At 59.7% G+C, this 15,831-nt stretch overlaps 2 protein-coding genes across 3 annotated transcripts; both read right to left on the reverse strand.

The window, feature by feature from the left end:
- Nucleotides 1-1,072: 1,072 nt before the first annotated feature.
- Nucleotides 1,073-12,200, reverse strand: LOC101945109 (gastrin/cholecystokinin-like peptide). 2 transcript variants are annotated; one of them, XM_024100789.3, is made up of 3 exons: nucleotides 3,772-12,200; nucleotides 2,362-2,571; nucleotides 1,073-1,871 (listed from the first exon to the last, which is right to left on the reverse strand). In XM_024100789.3, exons 2-3 carry the CDS (start codon nucleotides 2,567-2,569, stop codon nucleotides 1,747-1,749), a joined length of 333 nt encoding a protein of 110 aa, XP_023956557.1. In that variant the 5' UTR covers nucleotides 2,570-2,571; nucleotides 3,772-12,200; the 3' UTR covers nucleotides 1,073-1,746. The 2 variants fall into 2 exon arrangements, with proteins under 2 accessions (XP_023956557.1, XP_065433727.1); XM_065577655.1 differs by lacking the exon at nucleotides 3,772-12,200 and having other exon boundaries at nucleotides 2,362-2,889.
- Nucleotides 12,201-12,356: 156 nt separating this feature from the next.
- On the reverse strand, nucleotides 12,357-15,074 carry EIF1 (eukaryotic translation initiation factor 1). Its single transcript, XM_065577654.1, has 4 exons — nucleotides 14,895-15,074; nucleotides 14,412-14,575; nucleotides 13,626-13,727; nucleotides 12,357-13,211 (listed from the first exon to the last, which is right to left on the reverse strand). Exons 1-4 carry the CDS (start codon nucleotides 14,923-14,925, stop codon nucleotides 13,167-13,169), a joined length of 342 nt encoding a protein of 113 aa, XP_065433726.1. The 5' UTR covers nucleotides 14,926-15,074; the 3' UTR covers nucleotides 12,357-13,166.
- Between the last annotated feature and the right edge of the window lie 757 nt (nucleotides 15,075-15,831).

Consider the following 15,831-nt stretch of genomic DNA (forward strand, 5'->3'; position numbering starts at 1 on the left):
GCGGTCTCTAGAGCTGCCCCCATGGGCTTAGCAAAGCAGGGGTGAGGCTGGGGGGGTTGGCAGGGGTCAGCTGCTCGGTTGTGGCCTTTCAAAGGCCGGTCCCTTGTCTCACTCTTGCCCCGTGCTGCATGTAGGCCCTGCTCCACGTGAACACTGCAGGGACCTGCAGGGGGGCAGGATTGTGCTCGTGTCGCCCACAGGGGCCCGGACTAAAGCAGCTCCCCCTGCTGAGCCGTCCTGCAGTGCGGGTGGCTGCTTGGAGGGATGGATTGAAACACCCCTGCAAGCATTGCCGCCCCCCCCCCCCCCCACACACACACACCCGTGCTCTGCAGTTGCTTGGGCCTGAGCTCACAGCTGGCCTGAGCGGACACAGTTAGCCTGACAGGACGGGCCCAGCAGCTGAGCTCTGGCATCGTCCACACGTCTGGAGCCAGGGCCAGGGAGAAGCGGGGCCAGCGCTGGGAATTTTATTACGATTCTTGCAAGTGTTTTCCTTCAGCACCAGCTCCTGGAGTCATGGGATTGTTGGGCTTTCTCACCCCTCACTCTGCTCTTTGGAAGTCCGTCTCCTGCCTCAGGGCTTGACCAGTGAGTCCTGAACACGGAGGGCTAGTGGGCATGGAAAGCAATGGGGCGGGGTGGAGCCCTATGCTGGGGGCGGGAGCAACCCTCCCTCTCCACTTCAGGCCTTGCCGGCCCAGGCTGGCCAGGGAGCTGCAGCATGACCAGACCTCACCCTGCTGCCGTCTCTTCTCTTCTCCCCCCCTGAGGCCTGGAACCTCTGACAGCCCCTCGACTTCCCCATCTTCACTCCACCCGCCCCCAGCATTACCTGTCCCCTAGGGCACCAGCCCTAGGGCACTACCCTGTGGCTGTAGAGGGGACTGGAGCCCCAGGCTGGGCCTTGGCTTTTTAATTAAGGGGGGGGGGGGAAGAGAGATTCTCTGGCTATAGCTTCCCCCCCCCCACACACATCTTTATTTTTAAAGTGAACAGAAGGGTGGGGAGGGGAAGGAAGCACTGGCTTCAACAGAATAAATTACCATGCCTTGGCCTCAGGTGGGGCAGTGGGACTGTGGCCGGAGGGGAGGTGGCCCTTGCAGCTGCCCATGGCTACCTGGGTTCAAGGCCGGCTGCCCATGGCTACCTGAGCCCCAGCACCCCCCCGCTGTCGCTCGCTGCCCCCTGAGCCTGTGGGGCGAGCTGCCCGTCCCCATCCCCGCCCAGCAGCAAACCCGGGCTGGGAGTCTCTGGGTGGCAGCCGGTCCTAGGTTCCAGGGCCACAGTGGGCTCCGTCCGGTTCCATGGGAGAGCAAAAACCCCGGGGGGACTGACGGCCTCGCCATCGGTGTCCCTGGGGCGCGGGTGGTGCCCTGCCGGGGGCTGCCTGGGATGTATGGGAAGCGGCACGAGCAGCAGCTGGCTGCCTTCTAGAGCTGTGTCCTGAGCCGCTCGTCCAGCCCCATCCCCTGGGGGGAGTGAGGCCCTGGGAGGGGACATGGGGCAGAACCCAGGTGTCCTGCTGGGGCCTCAGGCCAGGCCCCTGTCTGGCCTAGCTCATGGCGCAGCGAGAACACACACCACAGGGGTTTGCTGAGTAGAGTTTATTGGTGAGCAGCAGCAAAGGGCTTTGAAGACAAGGTCACGTGTGACATACTTAAAAATATGTGCCAGAGGGTGGAACCTGCAGCTGCCCCACCCCTGCGGGCAGGGCGGAGCCAAGCCACGCGGGACGCTGCTCCTCTAGGAGGTCTCGTCGGACTCGGACAGGCTCCGGCGCCCGAAGTCCATCCAGCCGGGATAATCGTGGTCGTGCAGGGGGCGCAGGGCAGCGTCCTCGTGCCAGTGCCCCTCCCGGTTTGCCAGTTCTGCCGGGAGTGGGAGCAGAGACACCAATTAGCCCCCTGGCCAGAGCCTGCTGGCGGCACCCCCTGAGCTGCACCAAAGTGCTGTGTGGGGAGGGGCTGGCCTCAGGCACAACCCAGGCACCTGTTCTCCCCCCCCCCCCCCCCCGGTGAATGGAAACCAGAGCAGTGAGGGCCAGGGCAAGAGTGGCCAATGGTCTCTGAGCTGAACGGCAGCCCGGCAGCCCCGGGGTGGGGCAGCCAACCTGCCCACCCCCCGCAGCACCAATCCAGTCGGGTGGAATCCCCCACGTTCCCTGCCCAACTATCCTGGGGTGTGTGAACAGCAGCCGTGTCCCACCCCAGAGGTGGCTGCCCATCAGTGGAGGCTGGAAGCTGCGAGTGATACAAGCGGGTTTAAAAGTGGGAGGGGGGGGGTCAGGCACCAATTACAAACGGGCTTTAAGGGCCAGGATTGGCGTGTGCCTGGCGCTGGCCCCGCTGCGGCTCCTACCTGCGTAGATGTGGGGCAGGAACTTGGCCATGAGGAGCTTCTGGTCCTGAGACAGGGCCTCGAGCAAGTCTCTCCGGACAGGGCCAGGGTCAGTCCCGCTGCTCCTGCGCTCGTCAGGGCCCGGCGCGCTGCCCAGCTGGTGGGTGTCGGGCCGGGAGAGGCAGGGGGTCGCAAGGACAACGAGCAGCAGGCACAGCTCTCCTTTCATGGCTGCAAGGGAGGAGACGGGGCTGCTGGGGGCTGGTGCTGCGCCCTGCTCCGGGCTGGGACAGCGTCCTGCTGCAGCAGCCCCCCCGGGAACTCAAGGGGGGTGGGGGGGCTGGTGCCCACCAGCCAGGGCGGGTCGCCCAGCCGAGGGCACGCTCAGCGGGTGCTTCGAGACACGCTGGTACTTTGGGCCCGGCACAAGGCTCTCCCCAGCCTGTGCTTTGTGCCTTATAGCTGGCAAAGCCCTAAGCCGGCCCCTTAACCTGCTCCCTCAACCCCTGCCAGTGCAGACAGAGCCCCCCCACCCCCCCGACTCGGTGATATGTGGGTCAAACACAGCCGGGTATCATGCACACCTGATGGGGGGGGGCATGCAGAGTGGAGTGAGTTTGCCCAAGGCAGAGGGACACCCCCCCCCCCCCCCCCCGCTGCCCTAGCTGTTCCAGGCAGGGTCAGGCTCAGGGCAGGCCCCCCCTCTCCCTCCCGGATCACTGCCAGGGACTTTCAGAGTACGAACAAACGCCATAGTGTCAGGCGTGACACGCGCAGGCCCACTGGGTCCCCCCCCACACACACACACCAGTTCCCACACTAGCACAGGGGCGGGGGGTTTGGTACCCATAGCTGAACCACTCACACCGTGCCAGGGACGGGGCTGGTCAGGGCAGCACCGGGCAAAGGGGGCACAAGGCCATTGTCGGCTGCCCCCAGGGACGAGCCGGCCAGCAGGCACTTGGGGGTGGGGAGGGCTGCAGGGGCCGAGCCTGCGCTGGTCCCTGGGAACGAGCTGCCAGGCCTGGCCCGTCTCGGCCTTTGCAGCTAACAGCGTATGCCGGTGCCATTTTCTGCCCTACCAAGGGGCACGGGCCAGGTACTATGTGTGACACAACCAGCCCCTGGCATGCGGGGGAGAGGAGCTGTGCTCAGCGCCACCCCCCCTTTGCCCCAGCAGCAGGATTTCACACCCGCCGTGACCCGGCCGGAGACCGAGGGCCTTGGAGAGTTGACAGTGGAGCCAGTGACAGGTAGCTGGGGTGGAGGGACCAGGGACACACTCGTGGGAGATGAGCTAAAGGAGACCCTAGCAGCGGCGGGTGGCACAAGACGCCCAGCTGCAGGCGAGTCCCAGATCTGTGAGCTCCCCCCAATCATTAGCACCCCCCCCACTCCCCATCGCGCACAGGGCCCCCCCAGCGGTCTCACCTGCTGGAGTCCGGCAGCCACGAGCAGACGCAGGAATCAGGTGTCACCTCGGGGTAGATTTTCACCTCTGTCGTGCCAGGTGACAAGCCCCTGCTTTTTAAAGGTGGTGCAGGGGGCTAGGCTCCACCCCCCTGGGTAGAAGCCCCGCCTTCCAGCTCCCCAACCCCGCCTCCTCTGGCTGTACCATGTGTGTCACAGGCCATATGCCCTGCTCCATTGGGGGGGGGGGGGGGCACTGCACGTCATTCAGCTCGGCTGGTCCAGCCCGAAAGGCCCGGCAGGCTGCGGCCAGGCTCTCTTGAGCGGGGGTGTCTATTAGCGTGGGGCCCAAGCACCCCCCCCCAGTGAGATGTGTATTGCGGGGGGGGGGGGAGGAAATTGTGCTGGATGCTTCCCCCCCACCCCAAAGCGCTGGCCCGCAAAGCAGCCAAACCATGGCTGAGAAAAGAGGCAGCGCGAGGGGGCAAAGGCCACCCAGCCGGTGGGGGCCGAGCCAGACGAGCCCCTAGATGGCCTGATGGCTAATCCCAGGTATGAGCCACTCTGATGCCTTTCCAGCTAAAGGCAAAGGCAGCGCCCCAGCCAGTGCGCCTCAGTTTCCCCGGCAAAGGGGGCACCTGGGCAGGTGAACTGCCCCTCCCTGAGCCACCCAGCACCCCAGGGCTGGGCCAGGGAATTGGGGCAGTCAGAGGTGCAGGGTTCCCCCCGCCCGAACAGGGACCCACCCCAGGGCCCTGGTCCTGCCCAGCTGAGCCAGGCCATCAGCGGGTTCCCTGTCTGGCTGGTTCAGCTGAGCCATCAGGCCTGGCTCGGCTGGGTGCAGTGACGTGTCCACTCAGCGGCACAGACCCAGGTGTCCTGGGCAAAGGCTAAAGTGGGGAGCACCCCCCCCCCCCAACATGCGCTGCCTAGTGGCCAACCCCAGAGTGCCACTGGCACCAGGCAGCGCGTCCGCGGGCACCGATCTCCAGCCCCCGCCCGGTGAAAGGGCAGCGCGGCGCACGTGCCTGGCGCGTTCCAGAGCGGGCGAGGCGACGCCCCCCACCCACCAGGCACTGCGGGGAGCAGCGGGTCACGGGCGGGGACCAGGCATTGCACCAGAATCCTTGTGCCCCTCCCCGCCCAGCTCACATCAGTCTGGCTTGGGCCCCAGGGTGGCGTGGGGACGGGCGCACGGGCCCCTGTGGCAGGCTGCTGGCGTGTGCAGGCCGAGCGGAGGGGGCTGGGCTTAGTGCCCTGGGCTCACACACAGGGGGGTTATGCAATGGGGGGGGGGGGGCGTTCGGGCATCCCCTTGTTTTCATACCCAGCGCCCCCATGCCTGGCAGTCTCACGCCCGTCCCTGGCCGCTTTGCTGCCTGTGAACCACGAAGTGGGTTTGTTACTGCAGCCCCCCCCCCCACCGCAGGCACGTTGTCTGGGGGCACCAGAAGTGGGTCCCGCCGGCTCCCGCGGCTCCGCTATGGCTGGGTTAGCTGGCACTAGGGTGACGTGCGGGATGGGTCCCAGCTGCAGGACCCCGTAGGGACAAACCCACCGGCCCCCTGCTGATTTCAGTCTGTGCTGGGCGTGACTCCACCACGCCGGAGCCCCTGCGTTGCCCCAGCACCACACAGGGCAGCCGGGGAGGAGCTGCAGGGCGGGGCACCCTTTTGTCTCATCTCCCTGTGAGGCAGAGCACCCATGGGAGCTGATGGGGGAGGGGCTCAGCCCTAGATGGGTTTTTAATTCCCCAGCGACCTTTTCAAAGGGTAGTTTTGAAGGACTCAAGGCGGCCCTGTCCCTGGGCTGTCACCGGCGGCCTGTTGACTCTGGCAATCAATGGGGTGAGACACACGCTTACATCCCTGCGCCTGTTTGGAGAATCGACGCGGAGCGAAGCCCGTGGAGCTGTTCCCAGGAGCCCACTAACCGCAGAGCACCCGCAGGTCAGTGCAACAGCCGCCACCCAGCCACTTAATCACCAAGGGAGCAGCTGGGGGGAGGGCCCCAGCGTGCTCCGCAGGTGTGTGACCGCACGGGCCGCGTGTCACGTTCCCCAGCTCCCTTCCTCCCGCCCGTTCTGGGGCTCAGCCGCTGGGACCCCGTCACGCCTCGGCCGCGCTGCTGAGGCTGCCGGGAAAGTGGGGCCAGTAGGATGTGGGCACCGGCCCCATGAGAAAATGGCCTGTGATTGCCCCACGGGGTGTCAGCTGGGCCTGCATTGTGCCCAGTCAGTGGCCTGGGCGTGAAACGGGGGGGGCTCCATGCCCAAGCCAGCCCTGCCAGGCACCTGGCAGTGGCGTTTGGGCGCCCGGCTCAGACGCAGGACGCACCTGCCACCGGAGGCGGGGAGTCGCTCGCTGCCTGGCTGCCCTGAAACGACCAGGGACACAGCCTGGCGTTGGCAATGCTGCCCTGGGCTCACCTGCGCCCGGCGAGCCGGCTGCTTTTTAGCATCCCCACGGCCACACGTGCCGTTGGGCCACCCTGGTCTGCCGCGCGCGCGCTGCTCCCATGGGTCAGGGCCCAGGCCAAGATTTCAGGGAGCAGCTGGGCCTGGCTCTCGTTCGGCGCAGGCCTGGTGGGCGTGCGGAGAAGCTGAGCTGCGCTGGAGAGCGGGAGGGGGCCGACCACTCGGCCAAGGCTGGAGCCACTCAGCGCAAAGCCCCTTTGAACTCGGTGGGGGCAGGATTTCACCCACAGCTGCGCCACCAGAGCTGGGGTTTGTTTTTTGCCACAAGCCTTTGTTTAGCCTGAATTCCTCCCCCGTCCTCCGCGGAGACGCATCCTTCAGCCCCTGCCCAGAAACAGCTCAACACCAGATGCCAGCTGGAGGAGCCGTTAAGAGCCTGCGTGCCAGGGCTCGTTCTCAGCCCACAGCCCAGGGCCACGTGGCTCTGCTCTTCAGCGCCGGGCTCATCCCCTCTGGGCACGGGCTGCGTTCACACACTTTGCTGGGACAGGGCCCTTCGCTGGTGCACACGGGAGGAGGAAAATATTGGCCGGGTTTTGCCTGTTTGAGGGCCTCCTCCCTCCTTCTAAGGGGCCTGGCCAGAGACCAGGCTTGTCTGGGATTCTGGAGACGTTACAGACCAAGTGGTCGCAGCTGGCAACCCTGCCCACGTGCATGAACTGCTGTCATTCCCCACCCGGCTATTAGAGGCTTGGCTGCTAAGACCTGCAGTCGGAGCTGATTTGACACCCCAATCCTTAAAGGGTAGGGCAGCGGGTGGGGACCCAGGAGAACTAGTTCTCCTCCCAGCTCTACCAGTGACCTGGGGTGAGAGTCACGTCTCCCTTCTCTGCAAACCGGGGATATGGGACTGAACGGGGCCTGGATCACACATCCCTCCAGGGTCTGTCACATCCCATCAGCAGGACTTCACCCAGCAGGTCTCACGCTGTGCAGAGACTTTCCCTCTCTGACGACCCAGTCTCTGGCAGTAGCCCTCTCTGGAGCCAGGATCCCAGACTAGCGGCCCCGGCACACACATCCCATGTGGCAGGGAAAACACCAGGATGGGGCTGAGGGAACTTGTCAGGGACACCTGGGATTGGGGGGGTGTGTTAATTAGGGGGGATTAGGGAGAAAAGCTCCAGGCAGACTCAGGACATGGGAGGCAATATTCTGAATGGAGCATTTGTCTTGATGCACGTCTCTGCTCTGCTCCCAGGACTGATATGGTACCAGTTCTCAGAGCACTTTCCCCATTTCCATGGTGTTTGCAAGGCATGACAGTAACCTGGAGTGTGACCGAGCGTGTCAGCAACCGCTGGATTTGGCGCTCATTTAAACTAAAGACTGGAGACAGATCCAGCTGCTATGCTGGGTGCAGCCAGAGCCGGGTGCTGTGAAAAGGGATCGGGTTAAGATATAGGGGAAAGATGAGAGACGTCACCCGGCCCCTCTGAGGTGGGGCGGGATCGTTATCCTCACTGAAGAACACAGGGAGATGAAGCCTCTTTTCCAGGGTGAAACAAAGACCTGGGAACCGAAGCTGGCCTCCCTGTGCATTAAGACGTGAGCTGACCATGGCTAAGGCCAGGAAGAAAGTCCTCTGATGTGCCAAGCTAACTCAGGTATCGCTGGGTAGCTAGTGGCCAAGGATACTTCCATGGGCTTAGGTGCATTCTGGGAGGTTCTCAGCTTGCCCCCCAACTCATCTGGAGTTGGCCACATTCAAAACAGGCTCCGAGCAGCGCAAATATTCTTTAAACAAAATCCTTCCCGTTTGGCTCCCAGGACAAACAGGATCTGAGTGGCCGGGAAGGTATCAAGTGCTAATGCTTCGCCCCAATCGATGCCTTGCTCCCTGGAGCACTTCCTACAGGCAACACAAACAAATTGTTCTGCAATTATCGGCCCCTAATGCCGCCGATCTGGGCTAAATGAGCCTTTCCGCTGATCTGACTCAAGTGCTGCTGTCACCCACGCTGTCAATTTTCACTGGAAAGTCCCGGTGCATCTGAGGAGTGGTCCACGGGCGTGTGCTCCTTATTTCCCCTTGGTTCATCAGCAGGTGAGTAAATATTTGGCTACCTGCACTGTCCCTGTTTGGTGAGTTCCCAGAGGCCCTTGGTGGCAAAAGCAGCCAGCCGGGTCCCTCTCCCAGGCGTAGGGTGTGAAAATCAAGTCCCCCAGTTACTCTCTTCTGGTGTGCAAGTGGCTCCCTCTTGTGTTCCAACAGCACTACTGCAGCCAATGACTAAGGCCTTGTCTAAAGGGGAAACAATGTCACTTGGGAAGGGGTTCAAACTAAACCAAAAAAAAGCCCCTTATACAGGAATAAGAGCGTCCACACGGGACTCAGACCAGTGTCTCTCTATACCCGTTTTGTTTACCTGCGAAGGGGGGTTGTGGGGCTTGTTTGGAAATAATTAAAATTGGGCTGATGCACGTTCTGGTATAGTTATGACTAGTGGGAGGCCTGGAAAGAGATTTCCTTCTTGATTGGTTCTTTAACTTTAAAACATGAAGTCAGCCCTCCTCTCATTTGCTGGCAACTCTCTCGGGAAGCGCAGGGATTTTCATTAACTGAAGACCATCAAATCTCCGACAAAGACTTTTTTTCCCTTGCCATAAATTCATTAGTGGTTAAAACAGATTGAAAACCTGGTCCAGGGGGGATCAATGGCAAAACTTCCATTGATTTAAATAAGGCCAGGATCTGAGCCAGAGTTTTAAGCAGCCCTGGTTAATATCACTCCTCTCCACCTCATGAAAGACCTGCATTTCTAAAGGTGAAAAGACCTTCTATGCCTTCTTTATAGATCAGGGAGCAGTGTTAACAAGGGCCCTAGCTCAGAGGTTTTTTCCCTGGAAGGGGTTATTAGTAACAGGTAGCCATTTGCCTGATGTTCACGTCTAGCAGCCATACATTACTCTCATGTGGCCACCTCGGCTTGAGGTTGGGTCTCTGGGACACCTGATTTCACACTTGTGCAGTCAAGTTTCTACCATGTGAAATATCCCATTTCCCAACCTCAGGAAAACAGCTCCCACCCTTTGTACTTGGCAGAGCCTTAGAGCTCCCCTAGGCAGGTCTCCTCCTCCAGCCACAGGCAGGGCCGCTGAGGGACGAAGGTTAAAAGACGCACTGTTGTAGCCTCGTGAGGCCCAGGGAGGTCATCTCTTTTCTTGGACCAACTTCCATTGGTGAGACAAGCCATTGAGCTTACGCCGAGCTTTTCTTCAGACTACGCTTTCCTGACTCAGCTCGCAGTGGCAGAGGGAAGGGAACCAGAGCTATGTTCATCATTCCACCACACTCCCAGCTGCAGTTTAACACTGGTGATGGTCCTAGATCTATTTTAATACATAAAAGTTACTTAAACTTGGCTGAGAGTCCTTCTCCCCGACTCCAGGAGGCCTTTAGCCTCTCAGTGCTCGCTAAGCTCTGCATTGCGGGGAGCTCACAAGGCAGGACAAGCAACAAAGCTGCCAGGCATCTGCAGGCATCAGATGCTCCCAACCTCTCTTCACTTTAGCATGAGAATATCCTTCTGCTGTTCCATCAATTAAAGCACAGGGCACAGAGGTGGCTATAGCATCACACTGATTTTGTGCACAGGTGCAGCTGAGTGAGTGAAGACCCTCCCAGCCCTTGATGAACATCTCCTGCCCCTTTTTCAATCCTGGCCCACGCACACACCATTCCCCTAGGAACAGAAAGTCATTGTTCTAACTCCCTGCTTTTGTAAGAGATTCCCTGCTGCTGTGTGTAACTGTAGCCAAGCTCTCAGGAGAGGTTTGTAAAGCAGGCAGAGCGCTCCACCGGGAAAATAGGTCTGACATCAAAGGCTGTTTCAGGGAAGCCAGTCAGACATGGCTGTAATTTAACAAACAAAAAAGTCAGGCAAAAAGCAGACAGCTCCCAACTCTGCCACCACCCCCAACACAACCTCCATCTTTCTCCCTCTCCTTTCAGGTTACATCCCTCCTCAGTGGTGTGAGGCACTTGCCGGGCCGAGCCAGGCAGTGTTCTGATCCATTATGGTAAATCCTCTCTAGCTTTTGCACTCTGTTGGCAGATGTCTAACCCTGGAACACTTCTTCCTCCACTCACCAAAAGAGCCTTTCACCCTTATATAAAACTCATTGTGCTCCAGCTAAGCTTCAAGCCGCATTCCTGAGCAGGTCTGTATTAGACACACCCACAAGCCACCACTAACCAACTCCAAGATTTTTGCTGATTACAACAAAGGTGGGCAAGTTTATTTTATTGGACCGACTTCTGTTGGTGAGAAGCTTTCAAGCCACACAGCTCCTCTGCAGGTCTGGGAAAAGGACCAACATGGCTAGTTACACCGCATATCACACTACATGGTCAGCCTATTAACTCAGGCCTCTGTCCACACTAACAATTCAACACTACAAACATGGCTGCCACATTTTGACCTCACTACAGTATTGAGGTTGAGTTAACGCAGTGGGGATGGTAGGAGGAAATTCCCACTCAATCCCGTATGGGCTAAGGCAGTAGCCCCCGCAGGGCTCACTAACTTTTCACAGAAATCCCATCCGAGCAGCTCCCTGGGAAGGGGTGTCCAGATGTTTGCACAGCAATGGCCGGGGACTATCGATTGCTCACAGGGGAAAGGCGGAGGAAGATCATTTTGTAATGCTATTTAACAATCGGGAAGAACCATGTAACTAGACCGCTATCTAAAAAACAGGCTGCCGAGGGACCAGATCCTCATTAAAGCAGGAATGGTGTGAAGTCCCAACGCACTGCCTGTACAGGAGGATGACACTTTATGGTACTCATGTGGGTGTAAACATCTTTTAAATGGAAGCTTCCGCCTCAATTCTTTACAGGGGGCGGGATTCGCTATCCTAAGAAGGAGGTGAGGCCAACACAACAGGCCGAGTCGCTGTTCACCACTTTGGCGGACAGATTAGGAAAGAGGAAGTAATTGCTTTGTGCTAAATCAGCATAAAGTTGGTGCACAAACACCAGCCTATAGAAACAGGAAGGCAAGGCTCATATTGCAGCTTGCAGTTATTGGTTCAATGCATTTCTTTCCTCCAAAACCATGCGCGACTACAGCTGTATTTCCACGGCACCTGCCTGCCGAGGCCCACGTACACCGTACTGACCGCCGTGGCGCCTGCCTGCCGAGGCCCACGTACACCGTACTGACCGCCGTGGCGCCTGCCTGCCGAGGCCCACGTACACCGTACTGACCGCCGTGGCGCCTGCCTGCCGAGGCCCACGTACACTGTACTGACCGCCGTGGTGCCTGCCTGCCGAGGCCCACGTACACTGTACTGACCGCCGTGGTGCCTGTCGAGGCCCACGTACACCGTACTGACCGCCGTGGCGCCTGCCTGCCGAGGCCCACGTACACCGTACTGACCGCCGTGGTGCCTGCCTGCCGAGGCCCACGTACACCGTACTGACCGCCGTGGCGCCTGCCTGCCGAGGCCCACGTACACCGTACTGACCGCCGTGGCGCCTGCCTGCCGAGGCCCACGTACACCGTACTGACCGCCACGGCGCCTGCCTGCCGAGGCCCACGCACACTGTACTGACTAGCGTGAGATCACCGAACAGCCTGGCTGAGGCTCGGCACAGCAGAGCCCTCATTTGCTTGTCGAGGGACATGCCCTCCCCTACTCACTAGGGGAACTGCTTCAAAGCTCCTGTCTGACTTAGGGTCACTTCCCAGCGTTGTTTTAACTGTTGGTCTGTCTACAAGGCGGGTGAGACAATCCTTTATTGGATCAACTTCTGTGGGTGAAAAGTTTTGCACTTACAAAGAGCCCCTCTCAGGTCTGGGAAAGGGGCTCCGTGTCACCCCAATACAAGGTGAACAGAAGCTGGTCCAATTAAAGATCCACCTTGTGTGCAGTGTCAAGGTCTGTTACTCCCAGTCCTAGCAATGGGAGGTTGTTTGATGGTTGTGGAGTGCTATGGGAGCAGATGCAACAAAGGAAGCCAACTGGACTTTGATAAGTCACCTCTCAAGGGTCATTTCCCACCCCCAGTAGAGCAAGCCAATTAGCTTGACTAGCATATGGTACATACGGCCCCAAATTTAGACAGCAGCAACTAGAGACCCTCGGGCTCAAACAGGAAATTGAATCCACCAGACAGATGTTTTTGAAAACCATTTTTATTTAAATAAGGGTTTAAATACATTACATACAACATTAAAACTGAAACGAAGAATCTGTTGCTTCACAGGGCATTGGGCAGCAGTTACTAGTAACATGTAAGCTCTGCAGCTCTAGCTACAATGATCCAAAATTGATCCCTTGTCAAAAGTTTAACCCAAGGTAATGTTTCCTTTGAGCACTCTATTCCCGTATCTTTGGGTTTAATGATACCAACAGCTGACTTGGCCTGAGGTCGAGACATTCAGCCTTGGAGAAGCCCTTCTTCCAGGTATCTCCTAAGGCAGATTTCTTCAGTTACTCTTCTTGGTCAGTCAGTTTGTAGCCAGACCTTGACACCTCCAGAAGCAGGCCCTGCCTACAGGATGCTATTTCCCCATTCAGTGTCACAGCTCATGTTTGGTGCCTCATGCAATGTAGGACCACAACAGGCACCTCAAGTATTAAAGTCCATTTAAATGGAAAGGAAGCTGGACTGAAGAGAGATTCAGACAGTCTCTGGACAGACATGTTGAGTCCCTGGACTTAACACAAACTTCTGGTTATTTTTAGCTTCAGGCTGGACACTGCCTGATTTACCTCGGTTTAAATGAGGGACAGCAAGACGAGACAGCATGGCTCTTGCCAGTTTATTACATCGCTGAGTTACACTACTAGTCCAGACTAAACAGCGGACTTCAGATGGTTACATTACACAATCCAGCTGGCTTTAAACTTATGACAAGGGACAGAATGGGATTTTACTCATCGCAAGGCAGTCCTCTCACTTAAAGCGTCAGAGATCCACAGGCACTTAAAACCCATGGACCTTCAGCTGGTCGTCTTTAGCCAGACCAATCTGTGAAGAAAAAAAAGGAGACATGACCATGCCTTACAGAACACTAACCTGGTGGACTTCTGACATTCAGATAATGCCTAAGTAGGACACAGGCAAATTTCCAAAGCTCCCATCACCAAGGAAACACAAAGCTACAACTTCAAGAACTAGGTTGAGTCCCCAGAAAAACAAGATCATCAATACACAGTTTGAGAAAAATGCAGGTAATTTATTTACTGAGTACCTCTCCACCCCCCTCTTCTGATTCTTATTCTACCTTTTGGTAGGAGGAAGTACTAGACCCAACACTAACAGCTCATTAAACCACAGCATATGGAGGCATCTCCTCAATTATAAAGAAATTACAGTAAGGGTGATAAACAGTAAACGATCTGCTAAGTTCTGGAGCACCAGTTCTAGAAGGGAAGGTCATACCTCGATGAGGAACTGGCATATGTTCTTGCGCTGGTCACCTTGCAGCTGAATCACTTCTCCATATTCCGGGTGTTCAATCACAGTACCATTGCAAGCAAATTTCTACAAGCAGAAAAATCACGTTTTGCCAACCATGCAGTGCAGTCAGGTGTCGGCCTGCCCCGCGATGCAGGAAGCCAGGCACACCCCACAAAAGGTCATCTTTCCACACGGAAACACAGGAAGGATTCGATGGACTTGGTTCTGTTCCTGGCACTCAGGATTTTTTTTTATTTTTTAAAAAGGTTTGTATCTGGACATCTCAGAGACTGGAGACTAACAGCAGCTCCGCAGCCAATATTTATCCTCATGTGCCCTCAGTCAGCGCAAAACACTTTGACCCCCATTAGTTTGGAAGCATTCAAGCTTCACCCCCCCGAAACTCCAATAAAAGACCCCCCCCAGTGCACAGTAACCCCTCCGGGCAGCCCCCCCCTCACTTCACAGTAACCCGCCCCCGGGCAGCCCGCCCCACCAGGTAAAATATCCACACACCCCCCAGGCAGCCCCCCCCTCACTGCACGGTGCCCCCCCCCGGCAGCCCCCTCCAGGTAAAATATCCGCCCCCCCAGGCAGCCCCCATCACCGCACAGTAACACCCCCCACAGGCAGCCCCCCCCCCAACCAGGTAAAATATCCGCCCCCCCCGGGCAGCCCCACCCAGTGCACGATAACCCCCCCCCGGGCAGCCCCCGCCCCCAGGCAGCCCCTCCCTCCCTGCCCGGTGCCCCCCCCCGCAGCCCCCACCTTCTTGAAGGCCTTCACCAGTTTCTTTTTATCGTAGTCATCCGCGATGCCCTGGACCGTGGTGAGGGTCTTGCGGCCGTTGCGCTGCTGGATCCTTATATGGATGTAGTCCTCAGTGCCGCCAGGGAGCAAGTCATCACCCTTACTTGCATCAGCAAAGGGGTCTGGGGGCGAGAGCGCGCGCGTCAGCCGGGCCCCGCCCCGCCCCGGGCGTTGCGCCACCGCGAGCCCCGCCCCCCGCCGCCGGAACCGCGCTCGCGATTGGGCGGCGGCCGCGTCTGTCTCGGCAAGGCCCCGCCCCTGCCGCTGACGCAGCGATCCGGGGAATTGTAACTGCGCCACTGAGCGGCCCCTCCCCCCCCGTTCCCCCGCCGCAGGGGAGGGGCCCCCTCGCGGCCCCCCCCGCGCGCCAGGCCCCGCCCCGCGCGCCAGGCCCCGCCCCCCGCGCGCCCCCCCCCCCGGCCGGCCCCCCCGCGCGCTCACCGAAGGAGTGGAGGTTCTGGATAGCGGACATACGATACGCTTCCCTTCCCTCGGTGGAGGCGGCGGCGGGAGCGGGCGGGCGGCGGAGGCCGGGCAGGGCGGGCGGCAGCGGCTCGAGCGGGTCTCTCTCAGGAGGGTGATGCTCTCGCTGCGGCAGCTCGAGACCGTGTCAAGGGGGCGGGACTGGCGCCGCCTGCTTATATAGCCGCCCCTTGTGACGCCAGCGCGCACGGGAAGCGAGGGCGGCGATTGGCTTGCGGCGGGGCACGTCACCCCGCGCGGAGGGGGAGCCCCGGCGTGATTGGCAGGGGTGGGGCCGGGCGCGTGCGCGCTGGGGGCCGGGGAAGGGGCTTGGCGCATGCGCATTGGGCGGGACCGCGGGCGTGCGGTGTGGAGCATGCGCATTGGGACGGGAGTGGCCTTAGTGGGACAGGGCCGCAGGGTGGGGGAGGGGAGCCGGGGCCTAATTCCTAAGCGCTGGGCCGGGGCCTTGTCCCCCCCCCCGAGCCCAGCGCCGACCTCCGGCCCCTCCCCCGAACCCGCCTCTGCCCCTCCCCTCCCGTCCTCCCCCCTCAACCCTCCCCCTGTCCCCCCATTGCTCCACTGAGCCCCCCCCCGGCCATCCCCCCCCACCTGCGGTTGCCAACCCGCCCGGGGGGGCCTGGAGTCGCCAGGAATTAACGCTTGTGTCGTGTGGTGACAGCTCCAGGAATAAAACAACCACAGCCAGCGCCCCCCTTAGTGCCCCCCGCCCCCCCCAGCCGCCCCCAGCAGCCCAGGGACTTGCCCTGCCCCAGCCCCGAGCCCTGGTCTGCCCCCAAGCCCCGGGCAGCTCGGAGCAGCCGGCCCCGCCCGGCCGTGCCCCCCAGCTCCACCCCAACGGGCACAACCACAGTTGCCAACATTCACGCGGTAAATAAGCCCCCGACTGTCACAA

This window comes from Chrysemys picta, chromosome 24 (genome assembly GCF_011386835.1).
Source record: "Chrysemys picta bellii isolate R12L10 chromosome 24, ASM1138683v2, whole genome shotgun sequence".
In the NCBI taxonomy this organism is placed as follows: Eukaryota; Metazoa; Chordata; order Testudines; family Emydidae; genus Chrysemys; species Chrysemys picta.

What these genes read in the sequence shown, in the direction of transcription:
- LOC101945109 (XM_024100789.3), bottom strand. Translation starts at nt 2,569, where the DNA reads ATGAAAGGAGAGCTGTGCCTGCTGCTCGTTGTCCTTGCGACCCCCTGC. An exon ending in CCTGCCCCACATCTACGCAG is followed by an intron (nt 1,872 to 2,361) that starts GTAGGAGCCGCA and finishes CACTCCCGGCAG; the next exon opens with AACTGGCAAACCGGGAGGGG.
- EIF1 (XM_065577654.1), bottom strand. Translation starts at nt 14,925, where the DNA reads ATGTCCGCTATCCAGAACCTCCACTCCTTCG. An exon ending in CCAGAACCTCCACTCCTTCG is followed by an intron (nt 14,576 to 14,894) that starts GTGAGCGCGCGG and finishes TCTCGCCCCCAG; the next exon opens with ACCCCTTTGCTGATGCAAGT. An exon ending in TATGCCAGTTCCTCATCGAG is followed by an intron (nt 13,212 to 13,625) that starts GTATGACCTTCC and finishes TTTTCTTCACAG; the next exon opens with ATTGGTCTGGCTAAAGACGA.